At 40.9% G+C, this 19,269-nt stretch overlaps 1 protein-coding gene across 1 annotated transcript in view; it reads right to left on the bottom strand.

Moving 5' to 3' along the window:
- Positions 1-6,173: 6,173 nt before the first annotated feature.
- MSRB3 (methionine sulfoxide reductase B3) overlaps positions 6,174-19,269 on the bottom strand; it is a gene marked incomplete at its 5' end in the record, with an annotated part of 160,735 nt that continues 147,639 nt past the window's right edge. Inside the window, 2 exon segments of the mRNA XM_082351270.1 lie at positions 6,174-9,323; positions 18,657-18,754. Coding sequence (XP_082207396.1) covers positions 9,159-9,323; positions 18,657-18,754 — 263 coding nt within the window. The 3' untranslated portion in view covers positions 6,174-9,158.

Raw genomic sequence — 19,269 nt, 5'->3', positions numbered from 1 at the left:
GTGTAGGTCAACTTTTTAGCAATAATTATGTGTTATGGGATTTCTACTTAAAAATAGTTTCCCAAAGGAACTTCTCTGGTGGCACGGTGGTTAAGAATCCGTCTGCCAATACAGGGGACATGGGTTCGAGCCCCGGTCTGGGAAGATCCCACATGCCGTGGAGCAACTACTGAGCCCGCATGCCACAGCTACTGAAGCCCGTGCGCCTAGAGCCCGTGCTCTGCAACAAGAGAAGCCCCCACAATGAGAAGCCCACGCACCGCAACGAAGAGTAGCCCCCGCTCGCCGCAACTAGAGAAAGCCCACGTGGCAACAAAGACCCAACGCAGCCAAAAATTAATTAATTAATTAATTTTTAAAAAATACTTTAAAAAGAAAATAGTTTCCCAAATCTCTTTGGTAACTTGAAACTTCAGAGTTTTGCTAAGTTTAATGATGGGAATTCACTGAATGTCTAGATCATTTCCAAATAAGAGAAAATACTGAAACGTTAATTGCTAACCAAGTCTAAGTTTATTTACTTTTGACCTCTTATTACAGAGGAACCAAAGATATTTGGGTCTGTTAGTAAACTTGGCTTCTGCCACATTGAAAAATTGTGCTATGAGGTAATGTGTGTTTCTAGAAATTATGAAATGCATTCATAAATTTACCAATGTAAAGAACGCTGGTGTAACAGTCAGTTCACAATTGCTTCCTTCTTAGTTTTAGCTAGAAATTAAAGTTTCTAAGGGTTAAGAATTCTAATTAGCATATGTAATTAAAGCTGCTAGAAATAATGAGAGATACAACCCTGTATGCAAGGAAAGTAGGATGTGTTTTTGGCAAGAAAAGGTATGAAGTATGGAGATATATTTTTTAAGGAAAAAGAAAGTAAATTTGTCTTAAAAGTAAAACTTTATTTTAGAATGAGAAAGAGGAAAACAAAGGACAAAATGGTATAGAAAGTTGGGAAAAATGAAAGAGAGAGAGAGAATTTTACTTTGTGTAGTCAAGATGGCTAAAATGGAATGAATTTATTTTAAGGGTTTTAAAAAATAAGCTTTGATATCAATAGTGCACTTACGTAAAACTAAAACTTAATTTTCTTTCATCTGCTAAAAGTAGAAAGCTTTCTTGAACTATTGCACTTAATAAGATATTGTGAAATGTTTTTCTTTACCTTTTAAGTAATCTGGCTAGAAAGCAAAGATTTTTTTGTTTTATGAAAAATTTCCTGTCTTCATGTTATCTTAATCAGGTCTTCGATTACTTAAGAAAACTGAATCTTCTCACTATTAAAATAACTTAGTTTTGCTCACAACTATGTAACCTGCTGTAACTGTAATATTGTCTTTAATATTTTTTGTCCTTTTGGTTAAGTAGATAATTAAGTATTGTTTCATAATGACTGTGATCCTGTTTAGTCAAGTGTCCACAACCTTTTGATATTTTTGACAAACTTCCCAAAATCAAATTTTAAGTGACTTTTTTTGACCTGGAAGTAACTTTGGGATTTTACAGAGGACCCCGGAACATCTCAAAAGATTTATTCTCTCTCCTTATAAAAAGCGAGACATTATAATAATTGGGCTTATTTGATATGTTAAATTACATGAGAAGCATTGTCAAATAAGAAACAATGCTAAACCATCTTTATGGATATCCTTGTATAGATATATGTTATTAATATAAGTGTTCCAGAAATTATATATGAAATTCCTAAAAATGTGATAGGTAATGGTATCAGTAATAATTCCAATTATCATCTTAAAATGTTGTTTGTTACAGAAATAATCAGATTTCCTTGACAACTGCATTATAATGAACTCTCAGATCTTTAACAAAGGGCATGTCAATAAGAATCTGTTTTCCTTGTAACAGGACACAATTGGAACCATTGAATATATTACCAAGGCTTTGACTAGAATGTCATATTTGAAAGAGAAATGCATAGACTCAGATATGACCAGACAGCTTTAAGGAATGAAGGTTGACTTTATGGAGTCAATAAAGCCCCTTGGAAAAATTGGCCTGGTACCTTGTTTACCTGGCCTGGCTCCCAGTAGGGGTTACCAGGTGACTAAGGAAGGTTACTTCTTGGCAGGTGCAGGAACTTCAGAATATTTGGGGGGAACTCGAGAAGAGAGGAATTCATCCAAATCTCTAGATACTGCAGGCAAAGTTGATGGCAAGTTTTGGACTTTGTTTCCTAGCCTAGAGAGGCTTTTAAAAGTTCAGTCTCAGATTTCTTATATATGATTCTAACAAAACAAACTTAAAAGAGCCTATATGGTCAATCACTATTCTTGCTGTCCCTATGTAAATAATCAGGCCAAGTTTATTGAAACTAGACTGAATTTGCAAACAAATTAGTCTTACTATGGTTATCTTTGATAGAAATGGAGATGATTGTAGAGAGAAAAATTATGTTTCAGTAGAAACATAATACACACTTGTGGATATTAGATTCTAGTTCTGTTAATTGTTTTTCAGGTTTTTTTTTTCTACCTATAAACTGGACTGGATAATGAATTCTTCTTGTTTCCTCGAATATCTGGCTGCAACTCTCCAAACTAATGTTTCCAATATTTCTTCACCCTACTGACTTGGAATCATTGAGAACTAAAATTGGCTTTTTAGCTTGCGTGGCTCCTTTACCCAGAGCCATGCAAGCTAAAGTGGGACAACTTTATATCAACTTCAGAGAAGTCACCTCACTCGTGTGGGGACAGTCTTCATGTCTATTGTTATGTGGGACACTCAAAAAACCACCAGAGACATTCAAACTGCAAAACAGGAAGATCTATCAGATTGCCACTGTCTCCCCTCACATCCTCTGAAAATGCTTTGAGCTCACCATCTGGAAGTCTTCTTGACCAACTGCCTTCAGAACTCAGTAACTGGGATTATAATCTGTTCCAGTCATTAACTTTTGTGTGTTTTTTATTTGTTTGTTTGTTTCCATAGAAATGCCTCTTATTAAATACCTGATCCAAATACCTGCACCACATGGGCCTAACTTGGAGAACCCACCTGCCTCACCGCTTTCTGAAATAAGACACAGCCCTTTAACTGAGCTGACATATTCTCAGGACTCAGAGACCGGTTCAATGAGATATGGAGCAATCTACAAACTCAGGACAGGTTCAAACCTATTTACACCAGCTGGCCCAAGTTGTTAAAATATTCCACGATCTTACTAAATCTTTGAATAGATTCCCAGGGTCCCTGAGATCACTGACCTATTTTCATGGCTGGACCTTTCAAGTTTAGGACAATGGGTACCTACAGGATTTCAGACTACTGCCTGTATAATTATTATATTTTTTGCTACTGTAATCCTATTTACGTGTACAATTTCTGTTTACAACATGCCCTATACCTGACTTTTAGCATATCAGCTATCTAGGCCATTAGTGTCCTCATCACTGACTATGATGCCTTGGCATCACAGGGTGGATTGTAATATAAGCCCTGACAGTTGGCTTTTCTTTTGCGATGCAAAAGCCTAATTTAAGCTTCCATTGCCAAGGCATCCACTTCAAAGAGGGCTGTCTTGAATAAACGCATTGCCAGTCACGTGACTGAAGAGCCAGAACACATGCACTCTCCCTCCCCACCCCTACCCCCATGAGGCTCCTTTGCTTTAGAGATCCTGCTTGATTTAGATAACTGGCCAGCCACTTGGGCCACTTGTTTTTCTTTCTTCTTCCAGCTTTGAATTCCAGCTCTTATGTTTTAAACGTGCCAATAAAGAGTGAGCCCATGAAGCCCTCGGGTTCTACCCTCAACCCCAATAAAGGCAGAACCCCAGGCCCATGCTCACTCTCTCTCTCTCTCTCTACCTGCAGCCCCACTGTGTGTCCTGGGGTGTGCCTGATATGCTCCAGGGCTTGTAAGTAATACACTTTTTAAAGTTTCCAGGTGATTATTGCTGACGGCGTCTTGCAACCATAATAATAACCACAAGGGTCTGGCCAGTGGTAACGTTGGTTTGGAAAAGGGAGATGTCTGTGGGAAGCACACCAGGGCCCAGGTAAGTGGCTCCAGGCATTTCCAGCCAATAACATTACCACTGATAGGCTGAGACCTGCACAAAACACTCTTACTTTGTTTTCTAGTTATTTCTGCACCTTTCTACTCCCTTAACTTGTCAGTACAGTGCTGAGGTTAAGTACTTAAGAATTACTAATTGACTTGTCCTGCTCTTTTTTCCTGAAAATCTGTCCGGGTCCTGCCTGGCCTGGATGATAAGGGTGAGTGTGTGTTTGCTGGGAATGGTAGTGGTGGACACTGCAGGGAGGGGAATTGCAAACCTTGAAATAAGAATGAGGTTCTCTGGCATCCATAATCTGACAATAGTGTGATTCTGTAACCAACCTAAAAGTTGGCGAAAATCTCAGGTAGGCCTGAGGATCTGATTTGGTTCCTAAATCTCCGGTCACTGTGGCCTTATCCTCTCATGGTTCCATAAAAGCCCCTTACTCGCATGAGAGATTTATAGAGCTGCTTGGTTTAGAACCTATAATCATCTTTGGCCAATCCCTTTCCAGGTTGGTCCAGGACAACGCTAGCCTCTGGGAGATATTGGATGGGAAGAGTTCTTTCTAGACTATTCTTTTATGGCATGTGGCATTTTTTCAGGTCCTACATCAAAATGGTTAAATTTCTATCAGTTACGTAATACACAATAAACACTGGTAAGAAGTCAGTACAGGATGCTTGTAAGCCTGTCCCAAGGCTTTTTTTAATACTAGCATCTTCTAGAAGTCATTTCATTGTTACAATCTGGGTAATGATGGCAGTTTTCTGACAAAAAAAAGAGTCATGATTTGGGTACATGGCACCTTTGTAAAACTCTCCTAATAGGTTAAAAAAATGATGATGATGGTGATGATGATGATGGAAGGTACAGGCATAAGGAAATGAAAGAAATGGGAAAGGTCATTATGTAAATTTATGCAGTGAGATCTGTTCTCTAGTTCTTGGAATTGCTGAGATGAACCCTGCCATGGACATCCTGCAGGTCTAGAAAGGTATGGCGAGCACCACGGGGCAGCCCAAGGTCAACCCATAAATGCATACAGGAGCTAAGGTGGTGCTGCTTGATGAGAACCAGTTAGTCTTCTAGAACAAGACAAATGGGCAATGAAGGACAGGAATAGCTGAAACGCATGAAGCTTTGGGAAAACTGACCCACTTCTACAGAAAGACAACCAGTGATGACAAAATAAACCATTTTGGAGGGTCAGATAGAAATGCTTTTAGAATTAATGCTAAATGAAGTTTTCTCACGGAAAGTTCCAAGACAGTGGTTCTCAAAGTTGAACAAACACCAGAATCACGAAGAGGGCTGCTAAAACATAAATCGATAAGGCCCTACCCCAGAATTTCTGATGCATTAAGTTTAAGAAAACTTATATTTGTAGCAAGTTTGCAGGGGATGCTGATGCCGCCGTCTGGGGACCACACTTTGAGAAGCACTGTTCTAAGATACACTACATGAAATTGCTGGCCTGTGAATTTTAGGATCCCAGGAATATGACTTAAAGAAGTGGCTGAAAAACAAAAGTCCTCATCACCTCACTTCTCCTCCCAAAATAAACAAATCAACAAAATGAACCAAAAAATTAAACTAAAAAATTTCGATAACAAATAATACTGTACCGAAACTCTTCTGTTAGAGATATTTAAAGGTGAATCATCTGTGAGCAATGGCGAACCCATAATGTGTTTCCCTAGAGACGAGTCCTTGACAACAGTATGTCTCCTGTCAAATTATTTAACAGAAGCCTAGGCATCGGCACGGTATCATTCCTGCATTTTCACCTATAGCGTTATCATGATGCAACTTGCCAAAGTCCATGTCTTAAGCACAAAAACATATACAAGCTGCTGAAGATTCTGCTGAGATGAGGTGAAAGTAGAGTAATTCTGTAAATGTTTCCCTTCCCTCCAACCTTTCAGATCCCAGGAGGCCTCTCCTGGGGCCTGGGGTATGGGGAGTCGGACTAGACCCACTGTCAGAGCCCCAGCTTATAAAGTCCACACCAGATAAAAGGCCCTCTGTACAAACTACAGACATGTCAGCTGGGTAAGGAGGTAAACAGAGCAGCCTATGGCAAACTCCAGTGGATGGTCTGTGCATCTGTGCTAAAAATAAGAGAAGTCTTTAGATTCAGAGAGGAAAACATTTTTATAAAGAGATTTTATTACATAATTTCTGTATACAATAGACATAGGAAAAGGGTTTTTAATGAAAATTCCATGTCATTTTTCAAAAGTTTTGAATTGCTTGGAGAAAAATTCTTACAAAGCTATCTAAGGCAAAAGTAGTATTTGACCTTCAGAACAAATGCTAATCCCTTTCATCATATTCCATATTTAAAGCAAGGCATTTTCAATTCAATTAACATGGAGAGGTTTTCAAATCGCTATGTCATTTATGTTAAGAGTTTAAATTCATCTATAAAGTGAAAAGTTTAAACACATAGAAATGTTCTCTAATACAATATGTACTGTTGCTTTCTTGAGATCCATTCCACATGAGTGTATGGACGTACTTTTTTACACACCAGCAAAGAAACCTGCGTCTCCTAACGGCACAGTGAGGGCTGGAGCGCAGAGAGGGAAAGTCCCATGCGTTTCCCATGTTAAATGGCATAACTCCCACAGATCACATACACCTCGCCATATTGACTCAGTTCATTGCGCTCCATATCCTGCAAAAATAAATCTAGTGCTCGACAGCTGACATTATTGCTCACTTACGTTTTAGTAATATATTTCTTTAACATAAGACAGAAATACACTGAAATTCGATACCACTTAAACTCAAAAGCAATCTGAAATTAAACCACATGCATACACCCACTTTCTTTTTGCCATGGATGTTGCATTTTTCTTAAAGTTGATGCTGGAAAATGTGGTAGAAGAAAAACTGGCTTTCCTTGAACGAAGACTAAGCATTAGAAGAGGAGCTTTTTGAGGGGAATGTTAAGCCCCACAATAAAACTGGAGGAACAGTGAGAATCCAGAGTCTCTGGGGAGAGGGAGAAGCCCCCGTTTATCTTCCTTGTCTACCCCAACACTGTAGCTTGTGTCCAGCAGACCCCGCGGCAGGCCACCACCTAGAGCAGGAGCCACGTGAGCCCCCGAAGGATGGACCGCACACTGGGACAGGAATGTCCTGGGAGACCCACTTCTTTAGGGATCCTTGGGTCGCTGGGAAATGTTGGGACTCCTTTGGTGAGGTCGGGAAAGACTTCTAGGATAGTCTGGACACTGAGGCTTCAAGGGTCTTAAATTCAACGTCTCACTTCTAGAGGGGAGTGAAACTTGCGAATTCCAGAGTGACCCCAGGGCCTGAGGTGACACATCTGGGAGCTGAGGGAAGAAGAGCATAGTGCATCTGGAATCTCAAAGTTGTGGCCCACATGACAATGAAGAGCCTCACCAGGAGGTGTTTGGAGAGACACAGAAGGATGTGGACATGACCACGCTGACATCGATGGATCACAACTTTTCATTTTAGTTTCTCATTATTTCTTTAAGATTGTCAGGTGTTCCTCTTTCTTATTTTGGTCTTGGTGCTTATAAGGAAAGAAGTCAGTGTTCATAAGCTATCAAAGATTTACAAAAAATTTATTTTTTAAAAATTACACTTCAGGATTAGCATTCAAGGCTACAAACACAATATATATCAGTCATAAACCATACCTTCACGCCTGGCGGCCGCAGTACCAACATATATCACCACTGCTCAGAGCTGTAGAAACCTTACAGTGCACAATGACATCCATCCCACCAGACTAAATGTTATATGGCAACTGAGCGGAGCTTCTTAGAGTAAAACCAGCCATACTGCTACAGAGAAAAATTTCTGGCTCTTGGCCCAACTGTTTCCATACCAATCAGCTAAGTCACCCTCCTCTCTGCTTCTTTCCATTTCAAATGCCTGGGCTTCGGCCTTTGAGGCAATTAGAACCAGATCAGTTTAATTTTACAACACTGATCTTCATTGTATTGCAATATAGTAATTTTCCCCTGAGAGTGTCAATTATTTTGCAAATATTCTAAGTCGTGTTTATACATAAAGAATAGGCATGGAGAGGCTAGACAGCTTGTCCCTCCTCACACAGCAGATTAGTGTCAAGGGTGGGATGCGAGCTCCTGGCTGTTTCTATTTTAAGCCCCAATGTCCTTCCAGAGGTCACCTTGCCCTGTGCACAGGTCCCCCGCCCTCCCCTCTGGGCTCCGTTCCTTACTTGCTCTTCTTCAGAGCACTGGACATCTAGTACCCAGGCTTCCTCCTCAGCCTTCTCTGCTCTCTCTTACTTCTGCTGCCTTGATGAAGTGTGTTGTTCCCAGTATTTTATTTTACACAGTGAATTCACCAAAATGCCCTTCCAGCCGCAGCTGGTATGAGGTGTGGAGGGACAGACTTACAGAAGGCAATGGCAGGTGCTCTTCTTTGTGAACTTTGGACAAAACAGGGCTCAACATTTTACGGTTATCTTACATTCCAATGTTTTCAACGAAAAATAAAAATAAAATAAAGGCCTAACCAATGAGGTCATGTTTGCTTCTCTGCCACAACACTCAGTGTGCCCCCTCAGATCTGGCAACAATTTAATATAAGGAAAGACTTTAGACCTTCACGCCCTTTTTGGGAGAATAAAGGACCTCAGCCCAAACTTTCCACCAAAGCTGAGAAGTCTCACAAGACATCACTCCACCCTTATCTTAGGTGGATCTGCACAAATGCCTCCAGGCCGTGTGTCTCAACACCCTGCCCCCACCCCCCCCACCGAGCCCTGGTCTCCGCACTGCAGAGGAGATCTTGATTTTCATGTCTGAAGACCAAGCACCTTTTGCCTATTAAGCAAGGAGAAAAAAAATCCAAAGAAGCTATGTAGTAATGCCAAATGCTACGTAAGTGGCTTGTGAAGAAGTTTCACAAAGCTACCTCTGAGGTTCACTAAAGTTACAAACAGTTCCCGATCTAGTCAATAGCAAAATGCATTGATGGCCAGGGCCTCTGTTTAAGCAAAAGAAGAAAAATATCAATAGCATAAAATTGCTCTTCTATTTTTGAAAAAATATATCTGAGATAGATGCTCTCGAATTCGTTTTAATAAGCTGTGCATTAAGTACACTTGTTTCCATCAACTCCTCTACAGCTCCATCTTGTCGCCCTGGGCCGGGCTGCCCCCTGCGCTGTCCCCACTGGCGCCGCTGATCTCTGCAGGTGTGAAAGACAAGGACGCAGAGTTTATGCAGTATCTTTTGCCAGTTGGACGAGGTCCGTCGTCAAAAATGTGCCCGAGGTGAGCACCGCACTGAAAGAGAAGAGCAAAATGTAAGTCAACAGTGTGTACAAAGCCGGCTTTGAGGGGAACTCGCGTTCAGCAGTTTAAATGGATGACCGGCCTGTAGAGAAATGATGGAAGCCATCATGGATGATTTCTAATCTGCCTGTCAATAGCTGCAAAGATGGTTTCTGGCAGGTTTTGCACCACATGCTGAGAATAAAAGACACTAGAATTGTGCATATCAGAAATCATTTAGGAGCCACTGTATCTTCTGATCTGTGAAGCCAGCTGAAAAATGACTGCAGTAGTTTTATGAATTGAGTTGACCCTTGATCTGGACCTCTGGCACTGCTTTTGGCTTTGGATGGGTGGCTTTCAGATATGCAGAAGTCCACTGTAAAAGATACTGTTTAACTGGCCATGACGGAGGTGACGTTTGCTTTCATGGGCAGTAAAACTTAACATCAGACAAGCATTGGATGTTCTTGGAACCCAGCAAAGCAATAGCAAGACTCAACAGATTTATGTCACAGTCACCAAGACTGCAGTGGGGCAAATGGAAATGTCACTAGTCCACACAATCGGTTTTTCTGGCCTCCAACAGGTGGAGTGCCATGCGGGCTGCCTTACCTGCACAAACTGGGTCACGTGGAGAAGGAATAAGCTGTTGAGCTCATTCCATGCTACTGACTATCCAAAAAGCTGGGGAAGGAGGAGAGGCAGAGAGTCCAGACCGAGGCAGAAGGAGGGATGGTTGGTTATGATGGTGTTAAGAGAAATCCAGCCCAGAGAAAGCGTCTCCAGAAAGCCTGGCTCACTGAACAGAGCCCGCACTAACCAGTGTGCTGCTGGATTCGGCTCCAGGAGACAACAGCACAGGCCACACTTACCTGTCCCCCACCCTCCTCAGCAGGGACGGGGCTGAAGGGTATGGGGACGTTAGTGCTCCGCATTCAAACAGCCTGTGAAAACACATCGTTTGTCACGTAACAAAGAAACCAAAGCCTGGGGCAAATGACCCCCCTTCATTCATTTCACAAATATTTATGGAGCGTCTGCTACATGCCAGGCACTGTCCCAGACTCTGGAGGTACAGGCAGTAGCCTCACAGAGCTTACATTCCAGTGGGGGAGACAGACAATACAAAGGAAATAAGGGACTGTAAAGCACAGTAGGTGGAAGTAAATGCTAAGGAGGAAAACAAAACCGAAAACGAAAACCAGAAAGTGAAACAGATTGTCAGGTTGGGGGCTGACATTTTAGGTAAGGTGGCCAGGGGTGGTTTTTCCGGGCTGGCTTTGGGATAAGAACCTGGAGGAAGTGAAGGAGCGGGAGATGCTCTCCAGGGGAGAGCATCTCAAGCAGATGGAGGAGTCAAGACTTAGGCAAGAACGTGAGAGAAGAGACATACAGATGGTTTATTAATTCTTCTCACTGTGCTCATTTGGTGTATAAAACCCTTATACATTGCAAGGAAGGAAAATAGGAGACGATGAGAGAGAAGTGAGGGATGGTGCTCATTACAGTGGAAAGCACCAGAAACTCAGTTTCCCCATAGAAAGTGCTAAATTCAATTTTCGAGGGTTCTCTAGTTATTAATGAATAGCACAAATAGCAACTTCAACTATAGGGCACTTCCATGGTAAAAGTGCATTCTTATTTTACTGCCAACATACTGTGTCAGTTTATTAAAGAACTAAAAATGAACCCTGAACTGATTTGATCTGTTGCCTGGAAAATATGAAACAGGCCTAAAAAACAAATCTTGCATTATTTTACTGCATTTTATGCAGGTTTAGGTAATATCAAGGCTGACAGCTCAGATTGCTTTTCCTTTCTATAAACAATGGAGACCAAATTTTCAGGCATCAGCAGCTAAGATGCACCAGTAAAAATACACATGCTTACCCAATGGACACAGGAAAGCACCTATTTCTGCCTGCCAAAAGAGTCAGCGTGCAGGCCAACAGGAACTGGTGCTCTCGGTGACCAGTACGTGTGCACAATTATTGATCTCACGTGCAGCTCCGGCTCTTCAGTCACCTGGCATCTGAGAGGTGGAGTTTTCACATAAAAGCCTCAGATAGTTTTTTTGGTTTTTCTTTTTTTTTTTTAATGAGAGAATACAGCTATCTGGGCAAAAATAAACGATATTGCCTTTATTAATCATCTCAAGCATACTTAGAAAACAGTTCTCTTTACCTTACTACAAAAATAAAGCATAGCAATGGTATACTTGAAGCCATTTTGTAGTATTTATTTCCCAAATCATTCATTTCCCAAATCATTGTTAAAAAATCCAAATTAGAGTAATTTAATCTGTTGGACTGAGTTGGTTATCGGCCTGCAGTTTCATTTGAATCAATGAAGCTAGTGATTTCAATAAGAAAAACACAGATTCTAGATGTCCCCCATCCAGGCAAAAGAGAAAGGGAGCGGGATGAGGAAGAGAAATTGTAGTGGAGAAAAGGCAACAAAAATCATTGGTAATTAAGTATATGGGTTGGTGATGGAGTAGGGAAATCCTCAGAAACGGTAATGGTCCCCTAAAAACAATAGTGATAGCTTCATCGTGCTTGCACAAGGTGTTCTGGAAGATTCACTTCAGGCTTACATAACTGAGGGAGGAGCAAGGTGTTCATTTATATCTGTGCCACCACATACATGCCCATCCGGTTGCCTGCAAAGTTGTAAGGCCATTTGTCTGAAGGAAGCCTAACCAACACAGTACCATTTCTGCTTCCTCCCAGGAACACCTAGTCTCCCATAAAAGACCAGTACCCGGTTTCTTTTAAAAGTGCACAAGCCCTGAAGGCTCCTCCCTGAGGGGAACACCCATGGAGCCCATTCTTTCCAGCTTCTACCCCTGGCGGAAGGCTACGATGATGAATGAAAGTTGTCAGAGATGCACTGTTTCTTTAGCCACCTGAGAGCTCTGCGTCCCGGCCCCAGCCAGCTGGCAGTGTGCTGGGATCCCTCAGCACACCTGGTTGAACTGAAACAAACTGGTTGCCCAATGAAGAAATCTCTGAAACCTGCTGTTAATGATTTATTTCAGGGTACGATCTTCGGTGTGCATTTTGAAAGTTGTTTTAAAATGGTTATGTATTTCTTTCTTTTACAGGTAAAATACAAACTATGACTGAATATTCCAGCTCTTATTCTGAGGAAGCATGAGATAAGCATTGTTCAAAAGAAATAATTTAAATTCCCATGGGAATCCTTTATCACCTAAGCCTCTCAGAAAAACTGGCAACTAAAGAACCTGTAGAGAACAAAGGGAAAGGACCCCCCTCAAAAAAAAGACAAGTGATTTACATAAAATTTAACATAATTCCTTAAAATCTGACTGCAATTCTCAATTGTGTGCATAAGAAACACAAATAGTGCATTCAACACAGTTACATATTTCTGCACTGATACATTTCCAACTGTCCTAGAAGGGTTTCTCCCAGCTATTCCTAGGATGTTTGGGGTTTTATTATTATCATTTTCTCTTAAGTGTTTGATCTACAAGATGAAGCAGTTTCAAAGCAGGGCTTTTACACTTGGGCACATGGGGCAGGATGGGAAGGAGAAAAGAGTTTTAAGAAGGAAAGCAATTTACTTTGCCAGTAGTATCCTGTTTTCTCCCATCATTATCAAAGACACTTGTGTGTAAGTAGGGCTCTTTTCCTCTGTGCTTGTGATATTAATCTTTTGCCAAGGAAATGATTGTGAAGTCACCAGTTTAGCATTATGATTTTACTGAAAGATCAAGAAAAAGAGGGGCTGTGAGTCTGAAATCCTATTGTAACACATGGGTATCTTTAATCATCAGCAATATATGAGTTGTCATCTGCAAAAGATTAATAAGGTTTGGGGTTTTACCAAAAACCGCTTAACGTTTTTTAAAAAATTTATTTATTTATTATTTATTTTTGGCTGCATTGGGTCTCTGTTGCTGCGCACGGCTTTCTCTAGTTGCGGTGAGCAGGGGCTACTCTTCGTTGCGGTGCGCGGGTTTCTTATTCAGTGGCTTCTCTTGTTGTGGAGCATGGGCTCTAGGCGCACGAGCTTCAGTAGTTGTGGCACACAGGCTCAGTAGTTGTGGCTCGTGGGCTCTAGAGGACAGGCTCAGGAGTTGTGGCGCACGGGCTTAGTTGCTCCGCGGCATGTGGGATCTTCCTGGACCAGGGCTCAAACCAGTGTCCGCTGCACTGGCAGGCGGATTATTAACCACTCCGCCACCAGGGAAGCCCAAAAACTGCTTAACTCTTGAAAAGTACTTTGTATTGGTGGATATTTACCTTTCTGTTGATTTGGCTGACTTAGAACAAATTAATAATGATCTAAAACAAACTTAAGGGACTCTACCATAGATTCAAGCAGTAATAGTTACAGTCATAAATAGAGTCCAACTTGGGTAAACTCTGGGTTCTTCCTCAAAGATTATTACAAAAAGTTAAGTGATTTATTGGTCTCCCATTTGCTGCAGATGTAGAATTTTGATCAAAAGGAAGAATTCCCCAAGTATTTCCAGGAGAGACTTACTTCGCTGAACTACAGCTTAAACCATGCAAATTTTACCTCTTTGCACTGAATTTAAATTCCTGACAGTGTTGCCTAGCAGGCTGGGGTTGGAGGATTAGGAAGAAGCTGTCAAGCAGTTACTCACAGTAGTCAGTGAAAGTGGAATAGAAGCAATATATTTTATCGCTAACTAAAAATGTTAATTAAACGAAATTAAGAAAAATTCTTTATAACTGAAAATTGTTAGGAAATTGCTACAGCCAGGGGGAAGATACATACGCCCACCAAAGTGGGCAAATTTAAGATAAAGGTCCTCTTTGGAGGAGACAACTGGAATATAATTCCTCAACTCAGTAGGTAGAACAGTAAAAGAAAACAAATATAGTTGCAACAAAAATCAGAATGCAGCAGGGTAACCAATCTCCTCCACAAGCAGGAATCCTGAGGAAGACAGTGAAGAATCTCTACTACCCTTGCTTGTTCTCTGTGCTGTTAACTTAAAGATCAGGCACTGAGCTAGGCTCCTTACACAGCAATTCTTTTAGAAGGACCTGACTGCAATATTTCTCTGAAAAGTGATTACAGAACTAAATAAATCTTAACTTTCTCAATAAAAATTTTACTACAGTATTACTACCTAAGAAGTCAGTGGAGAGAACAAACGTATGGATACCAAGGGGGAAAAGGGGTGGGGGGATGGGATGAATTGGGAGATTGGGATTGACATATACACACTGTTGATACTATGTATAAAATAGATAACTAATGAGAACCTGCTGTAGAGCACAGGGAAGTCTACTCAGTGCTCTGTGGTGACCTAAATGGGAAGGAAATCCAAAAAAGAGGGGATAGATGTATACACATAGCTGATTCACTTTGCTGCACAGTAAACTAACACAACATTGTAAAGCAACTATACTCCAATAAAAAAATTTAAAAAAAAAAAAGGGCTTCCCCGTTGGTTCAGTGGTTAAGAATCTGCCTGCCAACGCAGGGGTCACAGGTTCGAGCCCTGGTCCGGGAAGATCCCACATGCCGCAGAGCAACTAAGCCCACGAGCCACAACTACTGAGCCTGCGCTCCAGAGCTCGTGAGCCACAACTACCGAGCCCATGTGCCACAACTACTGAAGCCTGCACGTCTAGAGCCCATGCTCCACAACAAGAGAAGCCACTGCAATGAGAAGCCCGCACACCGCAATGAAGAGTAGTCCCCATTCCCGCAACTAGAGAAAGCCCATGAGCAGCAACGAAGATCCAACTCAGCCAAAGATAAATAAATAAAATTAAAAAAAATAATAAAAGAAGAAGTCACTGGACACAAGGAAAAACTACAGTGTAGTATAATGAGGTGGTAGGTACGGCTCCCAATGTGTTTACAATTCTTACCCAAATATGAGGCCTAATTCACTGCATGGTGTGATCCATATCACAATGAAGAAGAAGGGGCAGGGGAGGAGGAGGAGAAGGGAGGATGGGGGAGGGGAGAAGGAGAAGAATCCTAAGTAGTAAAGCAAGAATTAGAGACCAATACATCAAAAAAAAAAAAAAAAAAAAAAAAACGCCATATTGCCAGGCAAGCAGGTTGAGTCTACTGGTTTCATCCACAGAAGCTCAGTTTATTTGTGTAAGTTGGCAGTAAAAGGGTCTACGTGTTTAGATGCTCCATCTTTACCATAAGGAAAGAAGCATTCCACATACCATGTCCAACTGAGAATGTCTCTAAGATACTGAAAACATCTAATAGATTCTTTATAACACAAACCCCTTTCATGCAATGCAGTCCAGAGAAAGGACAAACCATGTGAATTCAAAATACAACAAGAATTTTAGAAAGAGGAGAAGCAAACCAGACAATTTTGCCATACCATGTCACCATCCAAAAGTTTAAAAGAAAAGAAAAAAAAAAAGATGGGAGAAGTTGCAAGTAGGAGAAGAGACTACCTAAACTGAAAGAATAGAAGGTAAAAGAAGATAAACTGATAATGAAAAATAGTGTTAAGGGTGAGAAACTAGGAAGTAAGATACAAGTGGTTACTCTAGTAAGGAAACCATTAAATCAGTTTTTTTCCCTCGAGTCAAGATAAAAAGGATGAATGAGAAAATGGACAAGAGAAAACTAAAGAAAAATGTAATACAAGAGGAAAATAAATGTCTGTGTCAAACACAAATTAGAAGACAAAGAAACTGAAAGGAAAGACACCCAGCACACTTTAGCTTAGTGAGCTCTTAGTGTACTGTGGGGCAGACAGGCCCACTCTGTCCACACAGGAAAGAGTCCAGCAAACATATTCTTTGGGGCTGGAACCCAATTATTTTCTACGTGGTACTTACTTCTCAAAGCATGCATTTTTACACATGCATTAATGGAACAAATTTCCCTCTCTCTTCTCTTTAAATTTAAGAAAGAAATGGAACAAATATCCCTCCCTCTTCTCTTTAAATTTAAGACTTTTATTTAAGAAAGGGTCACTTTCTAATGTGAGAAATAAAGGTGGTGGAAAAAGAAGCTGAAATGGAGTAGGTCAGTCAGTGTTAGTTCTCCACCCAACTGTTAGGAAAGGACCAAAGAATAGTAACAGTCACCTAGGCCTTAAACCAAAGGGCTGAGAGCTATGCTTGGGTTAGCTTGGTATCTGTTATGAGTGTTGCCTAATTTGGGCACAGTCTGTGGGTTTCATTCCTCTGGTCACTGTAGGACATCTTCCTAATGGTCTTGTCTTGACTCCTACTGGTGTTACCTCAGTGGCTGGCACAGGGAAAGGAGGAAGTATATTCTGTGAATTATAAGAATTAGTCACAAAGACATCAGAGTAGGGCCTGAAGGAAAGGTATTATCTTATGCCCCACTTTTTCTGTCCCTTTTTTACTTGATTTTCATAGAACTCAATGTTTGAAAGTGGGTTCTGAGTGAAAAGGAAAGTAGCAGTCATATAACAGCCTTTAAGGCAGCTTAAAAAAAGAAAGAAAAAAACAACCATTAGCCTTAAGAGAGGTTTACTAAGTACTATGTACCTAAGTTACAAATTACTGTGTACCATCCAACCTCACTTTTTTGTCAAGTATTTTAGATTCCTGGGTAGATATTCACAATTTGCTTCTGTGGCAGTTATAACAAAAATCAATAAAAATTCAATTGAATCCAAAACTGAATTGAATTTAACTGCTGAGGGATCAGAGGATTTGGGTTTGTTGTGTTTTGTTTTCTTATTTCAATATGACTCTTTGTGGTACATGTATCTATCTATCTATCTATCTATCTATCTATCTACCTACCTCCCTCCTATCTACTTATTTATCCAACTGAGCACCGTAAAGAGCTCTGGAGCTAACTGCCCAAATTCAAGTCTCAGTTCAATCTACGAATATCTACACAAGTGTAATTGCACTCCTTGGGCCTCCGTTTTCTCAAGTGTAAAATGAGAGAGAATAACACTATCTAGTCATACGGTTATTGTGAACATTTACCAGGGGAGTTTTTAAGAATGTGGATGTTCAGGCCTCACCCAAACCAATTAAATTAGAATCTCTGGGGGTGAGGCCCAGGATCAAAAAGTACCACTATCTTGCTCAGACTCAGATCTGAGAAACAAGGGTGAACTGAAAATGTGACTTGGATAAAATATAAAGCCTGCTTTTCAAGGGAGAGAGTGGTCCTCATACTTAGAAGACAGTTAACTTGGCAGCCTTATTTTAAAAAAATAAAACAGGAATTCATCAGGTGGTTAGGTTCAAACCAGTCTCCTTCCCTACTTGGTAGTAAATATGGTACCTACTCCCTAAAACTCACGTGCCTGATGAAGGGGGTTAACGGTCAGGTGGAAGAATGCTGAGGGAGGCCCACGTGGCAATCCCCTTGCTATCACAGCTGCCTGATTGTGCCCCCTCTACCTCTGATATGTACTGTACAAGAGACAGCCCCCAACAAAACACTCTGTAGTATCAATGAGTTCCAGTGCCACAATACTCAGACTTTATATTTCACTTATTTAAAGCAAATTAGAGCAGGACTACCTACTCTAGAATAAAATGTGCAGTTGCCCTAGTTCTAGAGAACTAGAAGAGACTATCTAATGTGCAGTTGCTCTAGAACTAGAAGGTTCTGGCTATGTCTCTGGGCTTAAGCACAAAACCCCCAAAAGTTCAAATTTCTTGATTAGGATGACAGATTAACTATATTTTTGCCTTCTCCTCAACACACGTTCATTTTCCCCCTTAGATCCAGCACTAATTCGGTCAGAGCAGGGTGGAAGGAACTAACTAGAACATCCTTGGAAATGAGGATAGGCCTATTCCTAGGAGAAGTAGAGAAGGAACTTACCTTATCACACATTCCCTCTCTGCCCTCACACAGCCCACCACTGAACTTCCTCTTCCTTCTGCCGTTCTCCAATCTCCCTCCTCACATCCACCCAAGGAGAGCTGTTTCTGGGGTCTTTGTTGACCATGTTGGGATCATTACCATTAGAGGTATCATAACTGAACAATGAGTGCACAGAACTGCAGGGAGAGGGGGATTATGTAAACAGATTATGTGAGGCCATGTGATGAAATCTTCACATGCCCTAAGAATGGCCCATTCCCCACTGTATTAAGTCAATTGAAGATGATTTTTCCCACCAATGATTTTGTTTAATAGTGTTGAAGCCAATGACTGACATTTAATTGGACTTGCTAAACTCCTCAAGACTGAGATGTCATTAGGACTTGATAGAGACTTCATTGTGTTTGTCCCTTTTGTGATGGGTCACTTGGCCTTAGTTGCTATATTTAGTACAACCAGGAGTCTTGAAAGTGCTTGCAATGCAGAGTGAGCAGCATTTTGGATTTTCAGGTGGGATTAACTGACCTGAGAGCAGCTGGTTTCCACCCTGTGCATCCCATAGGAAAAGTCGTCTGTGAATGTGACTGCATCAGAACTGATCACATCGTGGAATGAAGGCCAACCTGGGACAGAGCAAGCACAAGAACCAAAACAGAGGAGACAGAGACACATCCTTGGGTTAGAATGCAATTTTAAAAGAAATACTAAGCATAGAATGGAAATCTTTAGTATATGAATCATGCTTAACTTTTTCAACCTGAAAAAAAAAAAGGTCGAAGACTCAAGGTTAATATATTTTGCAAGAATGCAACTATTTTTTTAAGAATAACCTTTTCCTCACATTCAGATTGCAGTTGCATTGGGATTTTATGTTTCATGAGACTCTCTTAGACCTTCCAGTAGTTTTTTTAGCACATCCCTGAACTTATAAAGCTCTCTATCACCATTTCCTCTTCTCTCTCTTATCTTCAGAGTCACTGGGCATGGTCCTGAAGCACTGTGAGTTTTACAGTGTGATGTTTTCCAAAACACAATCCAACTGGTCTGGCTGTTAACTTTTCAACTATTCCATGCTTCTTTAAGAACCATGTTTTTTTAGTACTCAGTTTGGATGCTTAAAATATATTTTTTTTAATTC

This window comes from Balaenoptera borealis (assembly GCF_965194805.1).
Source record: "Balaenoptera borealis genome assembly, chromosome: 13".
NCBI lineage: Eukaryota > Metazoa > Chordata > Mammalia > Artiodactyla > Balaenopteridae > Balaenoptera > Balaenoptera borealis.
This window is presented reverse-complemented; position numbering and strand designations above follow the sequence as displayed.